Source organism: Podarcis filfolensis, assembly GCF_964270895.1.
Source record: "Podarcis filfolensis genome assembly, chromosome: 4".
Classification (NCBI taxonomy): domain Eukaryota; kingdom Metazoa; phylum Chordata; class Lepidosauria; order Squamata; family Lacertidae; genus Podarcis; species Podarcis filfolensis.
Genome location: NC_139607.1, coordinates 101169276 through 101192821, shown reverse-complemented (window position 1 = coordinate 101192821; position 23546 = coordinate 101169276). Strand labels below are relative to the sequence as shown.

The window sequence follows — 23546 nt, the reverse complement described above, 5'->3', positions numbered from 1 at the left end:
ACCTGGTCTGAAGGCGGTTTCCATAGGAACGCACTGATTGATTTTCAATGCATTCCTATGGGAAACCGTGCTTCGCAAGACGAAAAACTCGCAAGAAGAAAAAACTTGCGGAACAAATTAATTTCGTCTTGCGAGGCACCACTGTACTATGAATCGGCAGCTCTTTGCTGGTTGAAAGACTGGCTGCTTTTTGAGAACACAGACATTTTGGACTTAGAAGGTTTTAACAATACTTTTGGGTGGCATGCATATTTGTGGTATGACAAGGTTAAAGCTCACAAAGCCTTTAAAAATCATATTGTCAGGAAAGCATTATATAATGTCTGGATTAGATATAAAGACTTGTTGGAAAATAAAACCCCAAGGTGGTTGTCGCCAATGGAGGCAAAGGCTGTGAAAAAGCTCAATATGGAGTCCAAATGGCCGAAATATTGGGAAATTTTGGAACAAGAAGGGGACAAACTGAAATTGCAGAGTTTTGACAAATTAAAAGATAAAGTGCGAGACTGGCTTCATTATTATCAAATAATGGAGGTTTATAAGATGGACAGGAAAATTGGCTTCCAGGTGGAAAAATCAAAATTGGAAACAGAATTGTTAGAATCCAATACTAAAAATTTGTCAAAAATGTATAACTTGCTGTTGAAATGGAATATGCAGGATGAAACGGTTAAATCTGCAATGATTAAGTGGGCACAAGATATTGGTCATAACATTATGTTTGCTGACTGGGAAAAGTTGTGGACCACCGGGATGAAATTTACGGCATGTAATGCCCTAAGAGAGAATATTATGAAAATGATTTATAGGTGGTACATGACCCCAGTCAAGCTTGCAAAAATTTATCACTTGCCTGATAATAAATGTTGGAAATGTAAAGAAAATGAAGGTACATTCTTTCACCTTTGGTGGACGTGCCCAAAGATTAAGGCATTCTGGGAAATGATATATAATGAATTGAAAAAGGTATTTAAATATACCTTTCTGAAGAAACCAGAGGCCTTTCTCTTGGGTATTGTCGACCAATTGGTGCCAAAGAAGGATAGAACATTCTTTATGTACGCTACAACAGCAGCAAGAATACTCATTGCAAAGTACTGGAAGACACAAGATCTACCCACCTTGAAAGAATGGCAGATGAAGGTGATAGATTATATGGGACTGGCAGAGATGACTGGCAGAATCCGAGACCAGGGGAGAGAGACAGCGGAAGAAGATTGGAAGAAATTTAAGGACTACCTTAAGAAACATTGCAAAATTAATGAATGTTAGAATGACGTTTGGTTTAGAAATTATGTGGTTTCCAGCTGTAATGGATAAGCAAAAAGAAAAGAAAGGCTAAAAATTAAATGAAAAATAAGGGAAAGGATTTGCTGAATTAATAAATTAGAAATTGGAATACAGAAAGGGGAGGTATGAGGAAGTCGGGGAAGTAAGTTATAAGAAAATAAGGGACTGAAATTATACTTGTTTTTACTTTTGTTTGTATTATTGTTTTGTTTTGTTTTTATAATTTTTTTGAAACTTTAATATAAATCTTTTTTTAAAAAAAACGGAAGTGATGAAAGGACTGAATCCATGAGGGAGAGCTACTTGCTCTGAGATGGGGGAACCTTCGGGCAAAGGCCAGCAGAGAAGGGATGCTGTTGGCTGCTGGTTTCTGTTCCTCCCCACTTTCCCAAAGGGCGTAACATCGGAGGTCCTGTGGGTAGAAAGAGCATCTCAAAGTCAGGGGCCAGTCTGGGCCAAAGCGGCCCCCACTGCCCCCACCATGGAGTCCCTGGCACTCCTGGACCATGAGGGATGCCAGCTTTGGTCTTGGACCAAATTGGGGGCCAAACTGTCAGTATTTCATTCTCCCATTGCTAGTGTAACATGATATCCATGTTTACACCTTCTGTACTGTCTGTGTAAGAATGGAAGTCAGTCTGTAAATCACTTCCATCCTTTGTTCTCTTTTACTCTGACCGAGGAGGAGACGGCTGTGGAAGACAGCTCACGCCATGTTTCTTTGCTATTTTCCGCTGTAAATAAAGCTTGATGTCACATTTTAACACAGTTTTCAGCACATCTACAAAGAGAAGAACATGGGGACAGGTGAGTCCCTCCCTGAGCACCTGGCAAGGCTATTCCAAGAGTTTTCTCCTGGATTCCAAGTCCTACTACAGGGGAGGAGGGACACCCCAGGCCTTGGGGGCTAATCCTGGCCTCCTTCAACCAGAACGTGGCTCCCCAGGCTAAGGAGATGGTCAATATCCGGTTCCACTCCAGCCTTTTAAAATTTAAATATCAAAACAGATCCCAACTTTCAGAGCATGTGAATCACAGGAGTGGAAAGACCGCTGCGCCACTCACAAAAATAGGACTATACTTCCTTCTCCCACCTTTAAAGAATACGTAAGGAAACCGAATCGACCCAAGTCTGCTTTCCTCCGCCAACCTCTTCAAGCCAAAAGACAGCACTTCCCCGTCCCCGGGCAAAACCCCCTGGCCTTTCATTGGTAGACTCGCCACCACACCTGTGGTGTTTACCTCACAGGGACTGACTGAGCGGGCGGCGAGATGCTTTCAGCCTCAGACACTTGGCGGGTTCTGAAATGACCGTGCAGGCCAGATTCACGACCCTGACGGGCTGGATTCAGGCCAGGGAACATAGTTTGAGGACCCCTGGCCTACACTGATGGGGACATTCTGCATTCCAAGCAGATACTCTAGGACTCCCCGTATTTCCCTAGTCTTTCAACGTTATGCTATCAGCAGCCATGGAGATTCCACCTTCCTCTTTCGAAAGGAGAAAACTCACCTGATCAATTTTAATAATAATAATAATAATAATAATAATAATAATAATAATAATATATTTATACCCCACCCATCTGGCTGGGTTTCCCAGCCACTCTGGGCGGCTTCCAACAAAATATTAAAATACAATAGTCCATCAAATATTAAAAGCTTCCCTAAACATCATAACAACAACCATCCATTTTCAGTCCATTAAATTAGGAATTAAGCATTTCTGGAAAGGGAAATGGCATACTTTTGTATATTAGTATGAAAAGCATACATAAGAAATTATTACACATTTACTCATTTAATTTATTACTCATTATTACTCATTTTGGCAGGGGAAAAGTCTCCCTTGGGAAGTGGTGGACTCTCCTTCCTTGGAGGTTTCTGAGCAGAGATCGGATGGCCATCTGCCATGGATGCTTTAGCTGAGATTCCTGCATTGCTGGGGGTTGTAATAATAATTATAGTAATAATTTATTATTTATATCCTGCACATCTGGCTAGGTTTCCCCAGCCACTCTGGGCGGCTTGCAATAAAACACTAAAATACAATAACCTATTAAACATTGAAAGCTTCCCTAAACAGGGCTGCCTGTTTAGGGAACTAGACAAGCCCCCTCTTGCTTCGGGTTGGACTAGATGACCCTGGGATCCCCTCCTATCTCTCCACTCCTGAATTCTAGGAGAAGCTTCCTTGTCTCCTGCAAAGCCCTTTTCCCTGCAGGCTCTTCCTCTGGTTTCTGGCCAAGGGAGGGAGATGCTCAGAGTCCAGCCAAGAGCCTCCCCCCCCAAAGGATATCTGGGCACTGGCGTAGCCGGGGGAGCAGTTGCCCCCCTAAATGCATAAAAAATAATAAGAATCTGAGGATCTGCCAAGCGAGAGAGGGCTGAGCGAGGGAGGACTCGGCTTGGCAAGGGTTAAAGGGAACTGAGCTGCCTTCCTAGAGAGGACAGGAAGCAAGGGGGGGCAGGTCCTCCAGAGCCAAGGCCCCTCCCTCCCCAGTCCTTTCCTGCTTCCGTGTCTCTCCTGCAAGGGCTGAATCGCAGCCCCCTCCTGGGATCTGGTGAGTCTCCTCTCTCTCTGGGATCTGGTGGGGGTCCCAGGGTTGCAGCAGGAGAGGGTGCCTGGGGGGCCTGATCAGGGAGGGGCCAGGTCTGCCACGCTCTCCTTCCTGCAGATCAGAGGATCCCTGACTCCCACGAAATCTCCCTTTTTAAAACAAAGGAGTCCCTGGGACTTTAACTCTGTGTGACATCGCTCAGCCTCATTGCACAACAGAGGGAACATCTGCAAATGGTTTTCCAAAGTTGAACAGGAGGTGGACTAGCCCCCCCCCCCAATAAAGAACAACGGACAGGAAGGAAGGAAAAGTAGGAAAGAGAGACCAGGAATAAAGAGAGGGATCCCAGGCCATAGTCTGGCTGCTGCATTGCAAACCAGTTTGTGTTAAGCTATCTAACAGAACAACAAAAAAATCAAAACTTCAAGGGAGATGTATTTGGCCCCGCCCACTTGGCCCTCAGGGGGTTGGCCAGATACATTCCTGGCCCTCAGAAGAGAGAAAAAGCGATCTCACCCCACGAATCTGTCTGGACAGCGGCAGAAATTGCAGAAAAGGAGACAGAAGCAGGGAGTGGAGGTGGGGTGAGGGTGGGGCTGGGGAGCAACTCCTGAGGACCCCCAGGTCAGGACCCCCACTAGAGAAAAGCATCCATTTATCACAAGATACAAATGACTCCCTTGTCATTCGGTTCTGACTTCATGCATTGACTGGAAGGCAGCAGAAACCAGGTTGATTAATCTCACATAAATCCCTTCAGTTGCCTCCACATTCTGCATTGCTAGAAGGCTAGAGACTTATTTCTTCTCCTCTTCCTCCTCCTCTTTCCTTTCAAAAAGATAGCTCATGGTCTGGGATGTGGTGCAGTCCAGCCCTTGTTCCCAGCGAGACTCATCCATGCTTGCTCAGGGAACCATTCCCCCCCCCCCCGTCCTACAAATTCTATAACAGAACAATGTATTTGCTTTGTAGGATTTGCTAGAGCTTCTCATTTAGACGGACAGAACTTGGCAGAAGTCCAAAGGGTTACTTCTGATCTCTCAGAGGCTTCCTGAGAGCACAGATGGATGAGCAAGACTCAGCTGGCCCTGGAACAGGAAGAGGCCATGCCAACCAAACTGGGAGCAGTGGGGGGTTCTGGGAAAACTCTGTGCAGAAGATCCTGGGTGAGGAGGACACCCTCCGCTCAGTGGTGCAGAGCCAGCAGGTGAGGCAGTTCTGCTTCCAGGAGGCCAAAGGACCCCGAGAGGTTTGCAGCCGACTCTACCACCTTGACCATCAGTGGCTGAAGCCAGAAAGGCACACGAAAGCTGAGATGCTGGACCTGGTGCTCTTGGAGCAGTTCCTGGCTGTCCTTCCCCGGGAGATGGAGAGCTGGGTGAGGGAATGCGGAGCGGAGACCAGTTCCCAGGCGGTGGCCCTGGCCGAAGGTTTCCTCCTGAGCCAGGCAGAGGAGAGAAAGCAGGTGAGAGAGACTTTCCTCTGGATACTCCCAAGGGGCTCCAAACAGGACAGAGAACATCCCATAATGGTCTGCTGATGGCCCATCCTTTTTCTGGGAAAACATCCATGGAATGAGATCTCACACCCTTCAAGTCTTTGTCATTCTCTTTCTAGTATTTCTCACCATTCTCTGTTTTGAATCCATGTTTCTTTCTCAGGGAAAGGATCTCTTTGCAGAAATGGACCTGGATTCCTGTGAGGCAGAGAGGCCTCCGTTGGACACCAGAGAGAGGCCACTGGGTAAGGAGGAAGGTGGGTTTTCTCCACTGGTCTCATTTGCTTGGTTTTCCAACTCATCTGAGGGTTCTTTTCATCTTGTTTTGGGGGGAGACAGTTGGGAACAAGGGTCCAGAGGAGGGGAGATGTATTTCTGCACACAAAAAACAACAACATATGAAATGGGCACAAACGTCCAAATACTCTCAGTAGGTAAGTCTTTCTCAAAGGCCCATCTGCAGTTAGAGATGCCCTGTTTCACCTGTCAGAGAAGCAGGCACTCCTGGCGTCCTGCTTACCTTTTTTCTCTTGCAGGTGGCAGAAGGATGCCAGCAAGACCTCCTGATCCACCTTTTCATGGGGGCAAAAGGGAAGCAGCAGCTGTGGAACCAGATCAGGTCAGGGGAAGCTGCCTTGTGGGGACAGAGGCCGAGGGATGGAGCAATGTCATGGACTGGTTGGGCACAGAGGAATGGTGGGAGGAAGCAGCCGGGGAACCAGGAAGGGAAGACGGCTCAGAGGCGAAGGAGTGGAGGTGGAGGAAGGATGAGCGGGTCGAGGGAGAAGAGGGAGAAGCCTGGGAAGAGGAGGTGTCAGAAGCTGAAGGGGAAACAGGGCTTGGTGAGCTGGGAGACTCTGTGGCAGAATGCAGTGCAGAATCAGAGGCAGAAGGGGAAGGAGGCGAGTGGGAGAAGAAGGTCGAGAGGCAGAGGTGAATCAGGAGAAGGAGGAGCCACCGGTGGCTCCCTCTCCTTCTGCCAGAAGCCGCCCTCCCTGCTTGTCTCTCAGAGCCAGGAGACCCCCTGCATTGCAGGAATCTCTGCTGGATCATCCAAGACAGATGGCCATCCAAAAGAGGCTTATTTCATTTCTAGATTGATAACTGAATGCAAAAATAGGTATCTAAGCAGTGGACAAATGAGAACAAATAGCGGCCTGGATTCACCTAACCAGCCCCATCGGCTGCAAAATGGGGCCTGCCTCCACTTCCTCCCCTTCTCCATGCCCCCATGAACCCCTCGAATTTGGCTCTAGTTCTTAGGAGGGAACAGCTCAGGAGGAGAGGAGAAAGTGGATCCTTCCATTGGGGAAACTGGAATGCTTGCCTAGGCAGAATGACTTGAATAACACAAGGTGGAGTACAACTTATTTGCACAAAAACGAATACCCATAATTAAAACTTAGAATAAAATAAGCATCCATAAATAAAATGTGCAGCAAAGCAATCCTATTGAAACAACACCACAATTTACAGGAAGGAAACAACAGAGCATTGTGTAGCAGATCATATTTCTGCTGTCTCAGAGCAGGACATTTCCCTTTTTCTTTTAGGGTCCAGTGTGCTTTGAAGATGTCGCTGTTTGTTTCACGGACGAGGAGTGGGCGTTGCTGGATCCTGACCAGAGAGCTCTGCATAAGGACGTCATGGAGGAGAATCGTGGGATCGTGGCCTCTCTTGGTAAGGCTCCCTGTGGGATCGTCATATCTGCCTGGAAATACAAAAAATACCTGTATGTGACCAACGTCATATATTTTCACAGAGCTCAACCGTGGCCCCTATAACACCTGGGAACCTAACACCCCCACAATAAACAGTAAATTACAGTTTTCTCTTTGAACAATCTTCCTCAGATTATTCCTTTTTCTACCACGATTGGGCTGCTCTCAACTGCCCAGACCATCTTCAATATCAGCTTCAGAATTGTTAGGAAAGATAAGTAGTTTCAGGTTTTCTGTTTTTGTTTTTGCTCCTGTCAGTCTTGGGTTGACCAAAGAGACGACTGACATTGGAGATGGAGGGGATGCCATGACTGGGCCAAACAAAATTCATCCCAGAGAAGAGCTAGACTTACTGAATTTCAGGTAGAAGTAGCAGTGGTGATGATGATGATGATGATGATGATGATACAGTGGTACCTCGGTTTACAAACTTTCTGGAAGAGGACTGTTCTTAAATCAAGGTACCACTGTAGTAATAATAATAATTTTTGTTTATACCCTGCCCCCCTGGCTGCATTCCCCCAGCCACTCTGGGCAGCTTCCAACACACATATAAACATGAAACACAAATAATAATAATAATCTGATCCCATATATAAAAAACATTATACTATTGGCCAAAATTGTGGAAACCTATTTTGAAAGGTGTATTTCTGAGGTTTGATGGCTCATAACACCACTTTTGTGTGGAGTAATACCATAAAGTTATATAGCAATGGAAAGATAATTTAATGAAGAATGTAATGCAATGAATTTTATGAAGGAGTAATGATTAGAACAGCAGTCATAAAGAAAAAACGTGAAACCTTTGGTAACCATTGGTAACCTTTAGCTTTAATTCCGGCCTTACAACGCCTTCCCATGAAGTGAACCAAGATTTTAGTTCTGCAGCTGTAATAATGGGAAACCAAGACTGAATTCTGGCCTCTGCTAATTGGGCTTTATTGCTGGGTTGCTTCTGAATAACAAGTTTCTTTAGTCGGCTCCAAAGATTTCTGATTGAGTTAAAGTGTGGGCTATTCAGCATGGACTAAAGTGTGGGCTATTCAGGTTGCCATCAGTATGCTGACGACACCCAACTCTATCTGTTGATGGATGGCCATCCTGACTCGGCCCCAGACACACTGACCAGATGTTTGGAAGCTGTGGCTGGATGGTTACGTGGGAGCCGATTGAAGCTAAATCCTTCGAAGACAGAGGTCCTGTGGCTGGGACGGGACGATATGGCATTGGGGGGGCAACTCCCATCTCTTGCGGGGGCGCAATTAGTGCCAGCACCGTCTGTTAAGAGTTTGGGTGTAATCTTCGACACCTCCCTTTCCATGGAGGCGCAGATTGCAGCTATAACAAAGGCGGCATTTTTCCATCTTTGCCAAGCTAAGCAGTTGGCTCCTTACCTCTCTCACCCTGACCTAGCCACTGTGATCCACGCAACGGTCACCTCCAGACTGGATTATTGTAACTTGCTCTACGTGGGGCTGCCCTTGAGACTGACCCAGAAACTCCAGCGGGTGCAGAATGCTGCGGCGAGACTCCTTACGAGGAGGTCCTCGCTGCGAGATCACATTCACCTGGTGCTATACCAGCTGCACTGGCTCCCGGTGGAGTACAGGATCAGGTTTAAGGTGCTGGTTTTAACCTTTAAAGCCCTATACGGCCTAGGACCCTCGTACCTACGGGACCGCCTCTCCTGGTATGCCCCACAGAGAAACCTACGGTCTTCAAATAAAAACATCTTGAAGGTCCCAGGCCACAGAGAGGTTAGGCTGGCTTCAACTAGAGCCAGGGCTTTTTCGGCTGTGGCTCCGACCTGGTGGAACACTGTCACAAGAGACAAGGGCCCCGCAGGACTTGACATCTTTCCGCAGGGCCTGCAAGACAGAGCTGTTCCACCAGGCCTTTGGCCAGGGCACAGCCTGACTCCCTCCTTCAGCAATCTTCATGGAGCTCTGGCCCAATGGTTGCCATTGGTTTGATTTGAATTAATTTTATAATGAATGATTTTAGAGTGTTGTGTTGTACTGTTGTACTGTTTTATTGTTGTTAGCTGCCCTGGGCCCGGCTTCGGCTGGGGAGGGCAGGATATAAATAATTTTTTTTTTTTATTATTATTATTATTATTATTATTATTATTATTATTCCCAGGCCATTCCAGCAGTGAAATATCATTATCTTGAATGTACCTTTTGCACACAGCAGCAACATGACATAGAGCTGAATCCTGCTGAAAATATATAAATGCTTCGGTATCTGGGAAAAGATCACCTGCGGAACACTTCAGTTTGGGCTCACATATTTCGTTTATGCATTTTCCCGCATTTATATTCCCATTAATGACGCAAATTCTGCCCACACCTTTTGCTGCCATACAACCCCAGATGATCACACTGTCTGGGTGTTTCACAGTCGGTGTAATGCAAGTAGGATGTAAATCTTCTCTGATTCTTCTCCTCTTCTCCGATTAAAGAAACTCGCGTATTTCATGCCATCACTACCAAGCAAGGTAGTGTCCTTTTTAAAAAAAATAAAGTTTTTTATTTATACAACAAGAAAAAAGAAAAAAACACAAATACCAAATTACACACAAATTACAAAAATAACCATAGACACATAATTTTCTTAGCAAACAATAAAACATCTATTGGTCTTAACACTAAAGACCCAACCTCCCGTCTATTCCATATTTCAAATTCATATTACTTATTGCCAATACACACTTTTATCATAATTAAACTTATTCTTAATAAATCTAATTTCTTATATCTACCTTGCAACTATTACTGAAGTTCCTCGAATGCTGCGACAGAATTTAAACTACTATATTTATTTTTCAGATATTCTTTGAAAACCTCCCATTTTGAAACAAATTCCTGTTTTGATTTATTCTTTATTTTTTCTGATAAACCATCTAATTCGGCATATTCTGTCAGCTTTTGGATCCAATCTTGTATAGAGGGGATTTCATTACTCTTCCATTTTGCTGCGATCAAAACTATTGTTGCCGCCGTCACATATAAAAAGATACCCTTCCTCTTTTGTGGAATATCCAAATCTGTTATTCCCTGGAGGTAGGCCTCTGGTTTTTTATTGAAAGAGATCTTTAGCATTTTTTGCAGTTCTGCATGTATACTCTCCCAGAATACCTGTATTTTCCGACATATCCACCACATATGGTAGAATGTTCCTGAGTCTCTGCATCTCCAACAATTACTTGACACATTTTTATACATTTTGGAAAGTTTCCATGGTGTTAGATACCATCGATGTTGCATTTTTTGAAAGTTCTCTCTAATAGTGTAACAGTTTGTGAATTTCCAATTGATCTTCCATAAATTTTCCCATTGGGCCATGGTTATTGAATGGCCAAAATCCTGGGACCACCTCACCATTGCCACTGTTACCTCCTCCTCCTTGACTGTCCAGTCAAGGAGGAGTCAATAAGTTTTGGAAAGAGTTTTTCTTTTAGAATTTACAAGATCAAATTCGAATTGGGACATTTCTGTTATTGTATTGATCTTTATTCCGGCCATTGGCCCATCACACGACATTTTCCCATACCAACATAATGTACTTAAACCTCCAAATTTAAAACCACCAAAACTTACAAAAAACAGACAAGAACCAAAGCAAAACAAAAAGAAAAGACCAACATCATACATTACAATAAATTTGTAACATAAACATCGCCCTCTGCTCATAAATTAGTAGAAGACATCAATGGTGATATCACCTAATTACATCCTAAAACATAGATCATAGTTTAGAGGGATTATCCGAGCCGCACAGGAGTCCGTTTCTCTTCTTTAGGGATAGGACGCTGATCAAGAATCTGGCAACCATGAGTGATCTTAGGGGGTCATCATCATTTAATAGATATCTCAGTTTGGCTTCATTCGTATCATCGGCAATTCCCTTTAGATATTGAGCAAGAAACTTGCTCCTGGCCGATGAGTGAAAAGCACAATCAAGAATTATGTGATGCAACGATTCCGGTGCCCCACAATTACAATCACATAAGAGCGATATCTGTCCATTGGAGAATCTATTTCTCAGCACGTTCGATGGGAAGGTGTTGAATCTTGCCTTTACAAAGGCATATCTATGAGCCGAAGAAGTTAAGGAATTCAAATAGTTTGGGAGCCTTAAGAGGGGTAATAAACCAAGGTTTAGAGGTGAGCAGGTACCATTGCCCAAGACCATTTCCTGCTGCAAGTCCATCTCCTCTAGTTTACAGGTTACTGTTCTTTTAGCTGGAACTATATCCTGCTCTAGTAATTTGGATGGGGAGATTCCCATTGCCGTAATTTTCAGTTGTAAATTTTTTACCCATGGGCTCTGGAAATCATCTCTCCACATACATTGTATCAAGTACAAGTTTGGGAGATTGTGCCATAAAGATAACCAGTGACAAAGTATGTGCTTCCACAGAGCGTTTTCCAGGGATACAATATTAAGTTCCATGCGTAGCGCTGTATTACTTACACAGTTGGGCAGTTTCAATATCCCTCTTAAAAACTGATTTTGAATAACCTCTAGGTGAGATAGGTTGACAAAAGTCCCCCAAATTGAGATGGCATAAGCAATTGTCGGGATCACCTTGGCCTTGAAGACTTTCAACGCCGATAGGATATGAAGGGCCCCATCGGTGAAGAAAAATCGCAAGATCGCCAAGGAGATAGCTTTGGCTCTATTTGTAACATAGGCTACATGGGCCTTCCATCTAAGGTTATGTTGTAACCAAACTCCCAAGTATTGGAATCTATAGACTTGTTCAATGACTCTCCCATCAATTCTCCAATTATGGAGTTTCCGGCTCTTTGAGAAAATTAGGATTTTAGATTTTTCATAATTAATTGTAAGGGAATTTGCGTTACAATATGATCCAAAAAAATTTAAGGCCCTCATAAGACCTACTCTAGAAAAAGAAAGGATGACTGTGTCATCCGCATATAGTAACAAAGGGCAGCGATAAAGTGCTAGGCGGGGTGCATGAATCCTTTCTTGAGCCTCTATTAGGGGAGTCCTCATGTCGCTTATGAACAAATTAAACAGGAATGAAGCCAATATACAACCCTGACGAACACCTCTGTTAATGGGAATTGAATTGGTGAGATCACCCTCCGGGGTGAGTCTCACTCTAGCCGCTGAGTTCTCATGGAGTTTGATTATTAGCCAGAGAAGCCTTCTGTCGATGCTCCAGTGGGTGAGTTTTTCCCAGAGGATGCTCCTGGAGATACTATCGAATGCTGCCTTTAGGTCAATGAATGCCACACAGAGTTGGCCACCCTTTGGGGTGGAATATTTCCAGGCAAGATGCTGTAAAATTAGAATATGATTAATTGTTGACTGTTTTGGGCGGAATCCAGCTTGTTCGGGCCCAATTAATTTTTTCTCTTCGGCCCATTGAATAAGTCTGTTCAACAGGAAGCGGGCATACAGTTTCCCCACTATTGAGAGCAGACTGATATTTCTGTAATTCCCCAGGTCATCTGGTGAGCCCTTTTTGTGGATTGGAACGATAACAGCGTCCTGCCATACTTCCGGGATCATTCCAGAGTTGTTAACGGCATCGAAGACTTTGGCCCACCAGTCCGCGTGGTATTTTATAGCTTCTGCCGGGATCAGGTCTGGTCCAGGCGCTTTCCCTGTTTTAAGTTTAACGATCAAGTCATGGATGTCTTCCGGATCGGTGGGGGGCCAGAGGGGAAGCTGATCTTGGGATTCATCTCTTGTGTTAGCAATACAGTCGGTTGTGGCAAAGTAGTTTTTTAAGTAAGATTCCCAAACCGGGGCAGGAATAATAGTTAAAGGGTATCTTTTAGTTCTTTTATTTACCAGGAGCCAAAATTGTCTGGAGTTCCGTGATGATGAGGCTTCTATGATTGCCCGCCATTGATTCACTTGCCATTCCTGTCTGGCTCCCTTTTGAATTTGCTTGTAGGCCGATTTTGCTTGGAAATATTCTTTTGGCAGGACCGTTGCCCCGGAGGCTTTATACTCTTTGTAGATGTTACCAAGAAGTTGTCTAGCCTGTTTACAAGCACTATTGAACCACAATGCACCTATCTTCCTTTGTGTTCGATTTATTTTATGCATCGGGACAGAGAAGAAAGACGTTAGATCTTCCGACAGATTCGACAATAGTCTTAGAGTTTGGTCATAATCATAATAATCCTCAATTAAGCCTGAGTATGCTTGTTTTAGTCCTTGTTGGAAATATGCTGAGTATTTTTGGGCCTGTAGTTCGGACCATTTTATACTTTTGATTTGCAATGCTGAGTTCGTAATCAATTGTGTTGGGTGTCTGTCTCCATCTGGGGTCCAGTCTATAGTCATTGTGGCGACCAACGGTAGGTGGTCACTCAGTTGAATATTTTCAACTTTAAAGTGGGAAAATTTGGGGAATATGTCATGAGATACTAACATATAATCCAGGACACTGTTTGCAGAGGAGCTTATGTGTGTAAACTCACCCGGTACGTCAGGCGGGCAGTTCCCGCTTAGAATCACTAAGTTTAGACGTAGTACCAATTGGTAAAGAAGGGTTCCTGCTTCATTTACCCTTTTGTCTTTGGAAAGTCTTTGATTATGGAGGGAGAGGTCATCAATGAATTCTGGGGTTATCCACCATTTGGCTTTGATTAAGGACTCCCAGTTTGTTGCAATGCGAGCATTGAAGTCCCCTGCTATAATATTGGGTATATTGGGGTATTTGGAGTGACAAAGAGTAAGATGTTCCTCCAAGATTCCCCATTTATTGTATAAGTCTGCAATGTTGCCTCCAGGAGGAAGATAAACATTTGTTATAACAAGTTCAAAGTTTTTCCCCGCAATCAGGGCTAGTTTCACCTCAGATCGTATAAATCTTTCGCCTTTTACATTAATATCTACTCTCCCTTCTTCCCATGTTTCCTGCAAGAGAATTACTTGGTGTGAGTTTATTAGTTTTACAAGGTCCGGGTCAGATTTTTTCCCCTTCCAGCCTGCTATGTTCCAGCTTAAGAGGGAGAACGGGAGAGGATTTGACTGAGGTTTGGGTAGTCACAATGGAGAAGGGGGGAACGCTGATCTTGGTGGGTTGTCAAATTTAAAGAAGTCAGTAATTTTCCTTTGCCTAATAGTAGATGACTTCCCTCCTTTTGACGGACATTTCTGTTGAGAACCCTTTTGGTTGTCAGATTTAAATTTTTCAAATAACTGATGGTATTGGAACCAGTCTGAAATGTGTGCTCTTATTTCCTCAAAGTTTTTTAATTTTATTTGGTTATCTTTGTTTTTTAGAAGTATTTTATCTGTTGGCCAGCTTTCCTGAGTATTTTTCCGTTTTACTGCTATGGCTTCTATTGGAGAAGTCTATCACGGGACTTTAGGCTCCATCAGGTCTTTATATTTTTCCCATGCAGCAAAGAGTGACTTTCTTATTATATGGTTGGTAAAATTTTTATGAATTTTCGCTTTTCCATATATCAGGTAGGCGTGCCATCCCCAACGATTGTCAAAATCTTCCAGGTCCAGGAGGTCTGGATCCTGCAACGTGTACCAATCCTTTTAGCCAGGTGAAACAGGCTGTCTCGTAGTAAATTTTTAGGTCGGGTAGGGAAAAGCCTCCTCTCTCTTTTATGTCTATTAAGATCAGCTGTTTAATCCTAGGTTTCTTCCCTTCCCACAGGAATTTGGAAATTTCTCTTTGCCATATCTTGAGACAACCTGTCAAGTAAGGTAGTGTCCCATTGTTCCGCTGTCCAGTTAACATGGGTTTAATCTTTTCAACCTTTGCTTGAGAGATAACAAAGGCTTTTTCCTTAGAATTCTAACATTTAGACCAGTCCTTGCACTCAACTTCCCATTACATTGTGCCATGTCATCTTGTATACACCCAGATGATTTTCTTCTGTCATGTAGGCACAGTCTCTCGACTCGTCCATCGTCACTTGCCTTTGTACACATTCCCTGCCTTATCAAGTCTGATTTTGTAGTGACCTAGTCTCCTTATACGTCTTCAAAAATATAGAAAGGCCAACTTCGGTTAAGTTTTCCCCAATCTCTCTTCTAATTTCTCCATAACTGTAGCCTTCTTCACTTAATAGTACAATCTTACTCACTTTCTGGGGACCAGTCAACTCTTTGTGCCATTTCTATAATTTTATTATGTTTTACACCCTCACTAAATGAAAGAACACACAAAACCAACCAACTTGATAGCAATCACATAACACACTGACAAAAGTCAACCTAAGCAAGTTGTGCTTTCTTTTTCTGGTTATTTGGCTATACTTTTGATAGAATACGGGTAATTGAACAAACTTTGTTGGATCGCAATCTCGATTGCATTCTTGATAGAATTATCTTTCCACTGATATATAATTTTATGACATTACTCCAAATGAAGTGGTGTTATGAGCCAGCAAACCTCTGAAATACACTTTATTCCAAAAGTCTTCCACAATTTTGACCACTACTGTATATCAAACAAAGCAACATTCAACAACTCATCAGAATCTCATAATAAATATGTTGGTTAATGACAAAAAATACAGGTAATGAACACACACCCAACTCCCTTCAGTTCTTTTCCATTTGTTCCTGAGGCTCTAAATCCTTTTTGTCTCCATTGCAGATTGTGATGAATTGGAAATTGAGAGCAAAGGTGACAACGAAAAATTCCCCAGAGAGGAGAAGCCACACAAAAATTTGGAGTGTGGAGAAAGCAGCAGTCTGAGCTCCCATTCCACTTCCCATCAACAAAATGTCATTGGAAAGAAACTCTATCAGTGTGTGGAATGTGGAAAGAGCTTCACTCGTAGCTCCTCTCTCACATATCATCAAAGAATTCATACAGGGGAGAAACCCTATCAGTGTGTGGAATGTGGAAAGAGTTTCAGGAAGAGCTCCGATCTCACTTACCATCACAGAATTCATACAGGGGAGAAACCCTATCAGTGCCTAGAATGTGGAAAGAGCTTCACATGTAGCTCCTCTCTCACTTCCCATCAAAGAATTCATACAGGGGAGAAGCCCTATCAGTGTATGGAATGTGGAAAGAGCTTTACTCATAGCTCCTCTCTAACTTTCCATCAAAGAATTCATATAGGGGAGAAACCATGTCAGTGTGTGGAATGTGGAAAGAGCTTCAGTCATAGTGCCCATCTCACTTCCCATCAAAGAATTCACACATGGGGAAAACCCTATCAGTGCGTAGAATGTGGAAAGAGCTTCAGTCAGAGCTCCGATCTCACTAAGCATCAAAGAATTCATACAAGGGAGAAACCCTATCAGTGTGTGGAATGTGGAAAGAGCTTCACTCGTAGCTCCTCTCTCACATATCATCAAAAAATTCATACAGGGGAGAAACCCTATCAGTGTGTGGAATGTGGAAAGAGTTTCAGGAAGAGCTCCGATCTCACTTCCCATCAAAGAATTCACACAGGGAAAAAACCCTATCAGTGCATAGAATGTGGAAAGAGCTTCAGTCAGAGCGCCCATCTCACTAGGCATCAAAGAATTCATACAGGGGAGAAACCCTATCAGTGCGTAGAATGTGGAAAGAGCTTCAGTCAGAGCTCCAATCTCACTAAGCATCGGGGACATCATACAGGGGAGAAACCCTATCAGTGCGTAGAATGTGGAAAGAGCTTCACTCATAGCTCCGATCTCACTTCCCATCAGAGAATTCATACAGTGGAGAAACCCTATCGGTGTGTGGAATGTGGAAAGAGCTTCAGTTGGAGGTCCAATTTCACTTCCCATCAAAGAATTCATACAGGGTTGAAACCCTATCAGTGTGTGGAATGTGGAAAGAGTTTCAGGAAGAGCTCCTCTCTCACTTCCCATCAAAGAATTCATACAGGGGAGAAACCCTATCAGTGTGTGGAATGTGGAAAGAGCTTCACTGTTAGCTCTAAACTCACTTCCCACCAAAGAATCCATACAAAGGTCGGAAAAACCATTATATAGCTTTAGGAGCCAGGCAAATCCGCACCTTTTTAACCAGGCCTTTTTCTTATTGACATCTAATGCTATTTTAACATGTGGTGTTTTGTGTTTTTATGTTGTGTTTTTATGTTCTAAGCATTCTGAGACGTGTGGGTGTATGAATACAGCCACTCTTAAATTCCTAGGAGTCTTTGCCCCCCCCATAAAATATTTGAGGAGGGCACCCCCCAATTTTTCTGTGTGGTTTTTTTTCAAATGCAACCTTTTATTCTTCTGCTACTTGCCATACAATTTCGCTTTCAATTGCCCTTTTAAGAATTTTTAAAAAACCGCACAAAGGTCATGAGGAAAACAAAATACAAGAAGATACAAACATGGACAGGTCCCATCTTTGCGGGCAAAATGGAAAAGTTGCTTTAAAGGAGGCTTTCCCACACTTGGGTCCCCAGCAGCTCTCGGACTACAGTTCCCATCGTCTCTCCCCATTGGTCCTGCTAACTAGAGATGATGGGAGTTGTAGTCCAAAAACAGCTGGAGACCCAAGTTTGCTTTAAAGGGAAAGTAGGCTGGCCTTGTGATACCCTCTGCTGGCCAAAAGCACTGCCCCAGCATCTGAACCACCCCCAGTACTCCCAATTGGAATTAATAGAGCGCAAAACTGAAGTTTGATTGGCACTTCAACCTCTAGGGAGCTTCTAGGTGCTTTCTGCGCCACCTAGAGTACCCACAGAATTGTGGCTTCTACTGGCAACACACACAGGAGAACAAATGAAAGACAAACACAATGAGCAAGAAAAAACCTGGAAAGGGCCATACCAAATGGACATCCGGTGTGAAGAGGTCACTTTCCCCACTGCTGAACAATGCCACAGGCAGAGGGGATGGAATGCTAGAAGTGTTCTCTGGGGCAAGGGCAGCTGCTGAGAAATTGAACTATGGGCACAAAATATTACTTTTATAAAAAGTCGCTGCCATTATAGACATTGCCATTCAAATGGTATCCATGCATCATGTGATTGATAGTGCAAGGCGGGACTTACCTGGCGCCCACCAATATTTTATTCAAGTCGGCACCACTGGGTCGGGTTGTTTACAGATTAAATAAATACATAATTCGCCTCCCTTTGCAAATATTCCAGCTTGCCAAGATCCTCATTTATGCTTTTTAAAATATATTTGCCCATCATCTGAAGATTTTACATTATAAGCATACAGGATGAAAGCATGGCTTTCTCAAAAACAAGACAAGCCAGAGAAATCTCTCCTTTTCTTTTTTTGGATGGAGTTACAAACTTTGTTGATCAGGGGCCTGCTGTGGAAATAGTGCATCTCGATTTCAGCAAGGCTTTTGACAGAGTCCTCTGTGATATTTATGTGAGGAAGCTGGTAAAGTGTGACTGAATGAGGTAACTGTTAGGTGGATTTGACTGACCCAACCCAAAGAGGACTCCTTCATGGTTCCTCCTCATCCTGGGGAAAAGTGACAAGAGGGGTGCTGCAGGGTTCTGTCCTGGGCCCGTTGTTGTTCAACGTCTTGGTAAATGACATGAAGGAAATGAGGGGATGCTATCACATTTTCAGATGACACAAAATTGATCATGATGGCATCCTCTCTCTTCTTCAGCAACTGACAGGGAGACAAAGAACAGTGCAAAAGCACAGCAGAGCGAAAGAGATAAGACCGACTTCTGTTCTTACACTTCCCAAGCCTAGGAAAGTAAACAGGGGCATGTGACATACTAGCCACATATCCAGCAACGAGAGGAGTGAATTGCTAACACACCACACATGATTGCAGGTGATATAAGGGAAAAAACCTGCTCCTTTTTCCTTATGGGGTACCGTGTATAAAGATTTTTTTAGAAGCTGCTTATTCATTTGTGTATTCACAGTGTGTATTTTGTGTAAATTACAGGTTGAGGTTTATGTTTTAACTCTTTCCTAATGGACACAGAGTGGTTGCAGTGACTGTTTAATGGTATTGTTAAAGTGTCTTAGATAAAGGGGGAGAGAGATACCTGCATATGTAAACCAAGGTTGTAAGCAGAGAACAACTTTTGGAGTGTGTGTGTAAATTGCAGTTATGTAAAAGATTCTTGAAATGGTCGGATGAAATGGGGGAGGATGAGGAGATTTCACCCCTCCCATATCCAAGAATCTCCTGATGATTCTGCTGATTCTCCAGAGAGAAGGAGGTGTGTTCTGCCTCTCTACTTATTCTGCTCCAGCACCACATCAAAGAGTCAGTCAGTCAGTGTGTCGGAGAGAGAGAGACTGAGTGTTACAGATCGTGTCTAGAGATAAGGTTGCTGCTAAGAGCAGCTGCAGGCACTCAGTGAAGTGCAGCATTCTTTATGCTTAGACCTCATTAAGCTCTGTATATAGTTGTATAGTAGTTGTAGATAGAATAAAGAAGATATTCTACAGAGCTGCTCTCCGAGTCGTTTATATACTCTGCTATACTTGGCTATACTCTGCTGTGCGACGACTGTCTTCTTGTGGAAGTGAATCCGGTGCTCACATCTCTAAGCTGTGAGTCCACAGCACTTTGACCTGTTCCTGTGCAGAAGGTGGTCTCTGGAAGTGCTACCCAGCTCGCCTAGCCCAGTCGGGGCTGAAGTGTATGAGTCGAGTTGATGGCACTGGCTCAAGGGCGATGCTGACAGGGCCCATATACAGTCCTTTTGTAGGTTCTCTATCGGTAGGAGAAAATAAACAGACCAACCAGAGAATATTGAGAAGCAAAGCAGCTAGTAAGCCTGTTCTTTATTAACTGTTGCAACAGGGTTCTCCACCCACACGCAGGAGAGAGGAGGAGGACCCCGAGCCATGTGTGCAAGTCCTTAATAGAGACATTTTTAATTGCCCAACCTGGAGTCCAAGACCACCCCCAGAAACTGTCAGGATATGAATACAATGCAGCTGCAAACTAGCAGCTCAGTGTTTACATCATATGATGTGGCTAGTCCTGGGAAAGAATCTTCCAGGCAGTTCAGGGGATTCACAAGGCTTTGTTCTCAGTGTAATATGAGACCTTCCTGTTGCATATGTGAAGGAAGTCTGTGTCACTTGCTCGGAGGAGACTGAACTGATCGGACATGTTTTTTGTGGAGATATACAGTCAGAAATAAACGATGTAAAAAGCCTTTCTAACTATCTTCATTCTCCTGCTGGTATGCAAAGGGGGTGTGCATCTTCCATTCCGGGGGATGTCACCTATCAAGATCTCCCTGGACTGTCCGGGATGTCAGCCAGAGAGGATCACCGGTAAACAGGCCCCGGGAGCAGGGAGAGAGGCCAGCCTCACCCGAAAATCTGAGTTTTGTTTTTACCCTGTCTGCCAGGTTACCTGTTAATGGTCACTTGACTAGATTGCTTGGGAAGGCTGGCTATTCTTTTGTAATGATAATACTTCATTCCTGAGCCAGGTCACAGGCTCACCCTATTCACACCTTAAATGTGCCCTTCAGGCAGGATTTGTGAGGACAGAGACAATGGGAAGGTTTCTGCATTTCCTTCGACCTTGTAGAGAAATATTTGAGGTGAGTGAAAGAAACAGCTCTTCAACGACATTGCTCCCGCAACCTGGGACCGGGCTGACTGGCCTTTATCTTCTCTGAGGCCAGGGGCGGTCCCGGCCCTCAGGTGACCCACCTCTTCTGGCCTTAAGGCGAGCACTCCTCCTGGGAGAAACCAGTTCCCTCCCCCTCTCTGCCCTGAGCCTCTGCAGCTCAGGAGATGCTGGAGGGTTACTGGACCCAGGGGGAGACTCGCCTTCCCCTGACAGGGCTGGGAGAGGTGCACCTGTAGGCAATGTGTCCTCAATCCCCTCCGGAGCCAAAGTAGATTCACCTGGTGCCTGCTCCTGAGGATCCGTCACAGGTGCAGGTGCCTCAGAGTCAAGGCCCTGCCCCAGCTCAGCCGACCCTGGAGGCGGGGACTCCTGTGCAGGCTGGAGTTCCTCCGGTTCGGCCTCTGAATCAGATTCCCAGGCCATCACACAGCCCAGTCTCAGGTTGCGGGAGCAACATCGTTGGAAACCTGTTTCTGCCAGCACCCAGACCTGTTCTTCCGGAGTTCCCGACCACGCCCGGCTTCTTGCTTTGGACCCCGCTTTGCCTTTGGTGGACAGTTTTCAGACCCTCGACCCAGGACCGGACTCTGACCACGCCTCATGGTAACCCCCCCCCCCCCGGGACCAGCACAGCTCCATCAATAGTTGGTGCTGAGACTGGAGCTCCTGGAGCCAATCTGTCACTGTGGGGACCACAGATGCTGGCAGCACGTCCGGGAACAAACACGGATGGTAACCGTAAGTGGCCTGGAACAGGGTCTGCTGGGTGGAGGCGTTCACCACATTGTTGTAAGTGAACTCCTCCAATGCCAAGTGGTCGACCCAGTCTGGAGGTACTCCAGGTTCCGGTGGTCGGTTCTCACTTCCACCAGGTGTCTTGCCCCCTCAAGATGATGGCCCAAGACGTCAAAGGCCACTTTGATGGCCAGTAGTTCCCACTCCCACACGGTATAGTTACACTCCGCCAGAAGAATCTGGCAGGAATAGTAGGCGCAGAGTAACAGTAGCACATCAGGTCTGTGCTGCTGGGACAAGACGACACTGAGAGTCATACTGGAGGCGTCAGTCTCCACCATGAAGGGACGAGAGGGATTAGGATGCTGTAAAAGCGGCGCCCTCTGGAGACAGGCTTTCAACCCCTGAAACGCCACCTCTGCCTCCTTGTCCCAGGAGAATGGTGTCTTGGGGCACAGCAGTCGGGTCAGTGGGGTGGCGCGATGAGCATAGTCCACAATGAAGGTCCAATAATAGTTGGCGAAACCCAGGAACCACTGTAGGTCCTTGCAGTTCCGGGGTGCCGCCCACTCCTGAACTGCTGCCACCTTCCCGGGATCCATCTGCACCCCATCATGGGAGAGTTGGTGACTGAGGACGTCCACTGACTGCTTGTGGAACTTTCACTTGCTGAGCTTAGTATACAGGCGTTGCTCCCGCAAGCGCTGCAACATGGACTGGACATGACCCTCATGGTGAGCTGGGTCGTGGGAGTAAATCAGAATGTCATCTAGGTACACCACCACGTACTTGTCTAGCAAGTCCTGGAACACGTGGTTGATGTACCGTTGGAACACGGCCGGCACATTGCACAACCCGAAAGGCATTACCAGGTATTCGAACTGCCCATACTGGGTCCCAAATGCTGTCTTCCACTCATCCCCGGCTCGGATCCGAATCAAATTGTAGGCCCCCCCGAAGGTCCAGCTTGGTGAACATCTGCGCCCCTTGCACCCGCTCCAGCAACTCCACAATAAAGGGCAAGGGATACTGGTCTGGGATGGTAATCTTTTTTAAAAAAAACTTTTATTTTGCTTTAAACAGGTACATATAAATATAGACAACCAAAATTACAAAGGAAAATTCCTTAATAGTAATGAAAAAAAACTTTAAAAACTACAAAAAATATCAAAGTACATGACACAGAACATAAGCAACTATGGAAAAGATAAAAGAAAAGAAAAAAGAAAAAGAAAAAGGAAGATGAGCCAAAGCAGGAAGGCTCATCTATTGTACACTTCCGTCAAGCTCACAACAGATCATTATTCTTATCTATTATCTCTATCTGCATTCCGAAGGAATCCCTCATCTTGGTATCAGGGAACATTTCTCTATGCGGCATCATTCTAAAAATAGCCAGATATTTCTTGCTGAACCCTTGTCCCCTAAATAATTATTTAAACATTCCCATTCTTCTTTCACCAATTTTTTAGGTTTACCCCTTATTGCATCTGTCAGCTTTGCGAGCTCCAAGTACTCGCACACGGGATGGTAATCTTGTTCAGGGCCTGGTAATCATGCAGAGACGAAGCTCCCCACACTTCTTAACAAAGAGTACTGGAGTGTCGGTGGGCGTGGTAGAGGGCCGAATGAACCCGCGCTCCAGGTTCTTGCTGTTACGATATGAGTACAATGCAGCTGCAAACTGCCAGCTTGTTTACATCACATGATGTAGCTAGTCCTGGGAAAGAATCTTCCAGGCAGCTCACGGGATACACAAAGCTTTGTTCCATGTGTAATATGAGACCTTCCTGTTGCGTTTGTAAAGGAAGTCTGAGTCACTTGCTTGGAGAAGTTCGAACTGATCGGACATGTTTTTTTTGTAGAGCTGTAAAGTCAGAAATAAACAAGATGTAAAAGGACTTTCTGACTATTCTTCTTTCCCCTGTGAAAGGGGAGAAGGGGGTGTGCATCTTCCACGCTGGGAGATGTCGCCTATCAAGATCTCCCTGGTCTGTCTGGGATGTCAGCCAGAGGAAGATCACCAGTAAACAAGTCCCGGGAGCAGGGGGAGAGGCCAGCCTCTCCCGAAGGGGCTAGTTTTCCAACAAGTGGTAGCACGCAGATGGTGGCTACAAAGTAACAGCTGCAACACCCGGTGGAGACGTGTTTTGCTGATTTATGACGTTCCACGGACCCCTGACAGTTGCTGATTTATGGCTGATGGTGAACGCGGATTGAATCGTTCTCCGGTT

General features: G+C 44.8%; 1 protein-coding gene across 1 annotated transcript in view; it reads left to right on the top strand.

Moving 5' to 3' along the window:
- The first annotated feature begins 3779 nt into the window (after positions 1 to 3779).
- Positions 3780 to 23546, top strand: part of LOC310760680 (uncharacterized protein) — a 76458-nt gene continuing 56691 nt past the window's right edge. The window contains exons 1-5 of the mRNA XM_083609641.1: positions 3780 to 3854; positions 4824 to 5316; positions 5513 to 5594; positions 5886 to 5968; positions 6903 to 7029. Of these exons, the coding sequence (XP_083465767.1) occupies positions 4915 to 5316; positions 5513 to 5594; positions 5886 to 5968; positions 6903 to 7029 (694 nt within the window). The 5' untranslated portion in view covers positions 3780 to 3854; positions 4824 to 4914. The remainder of the gene's footprint in view (positions 3855 to 4823; positions 5317 to 5512; positions 5595 to 5885; positions 5969 to 6902; positions 7030 to 23546) is intronic.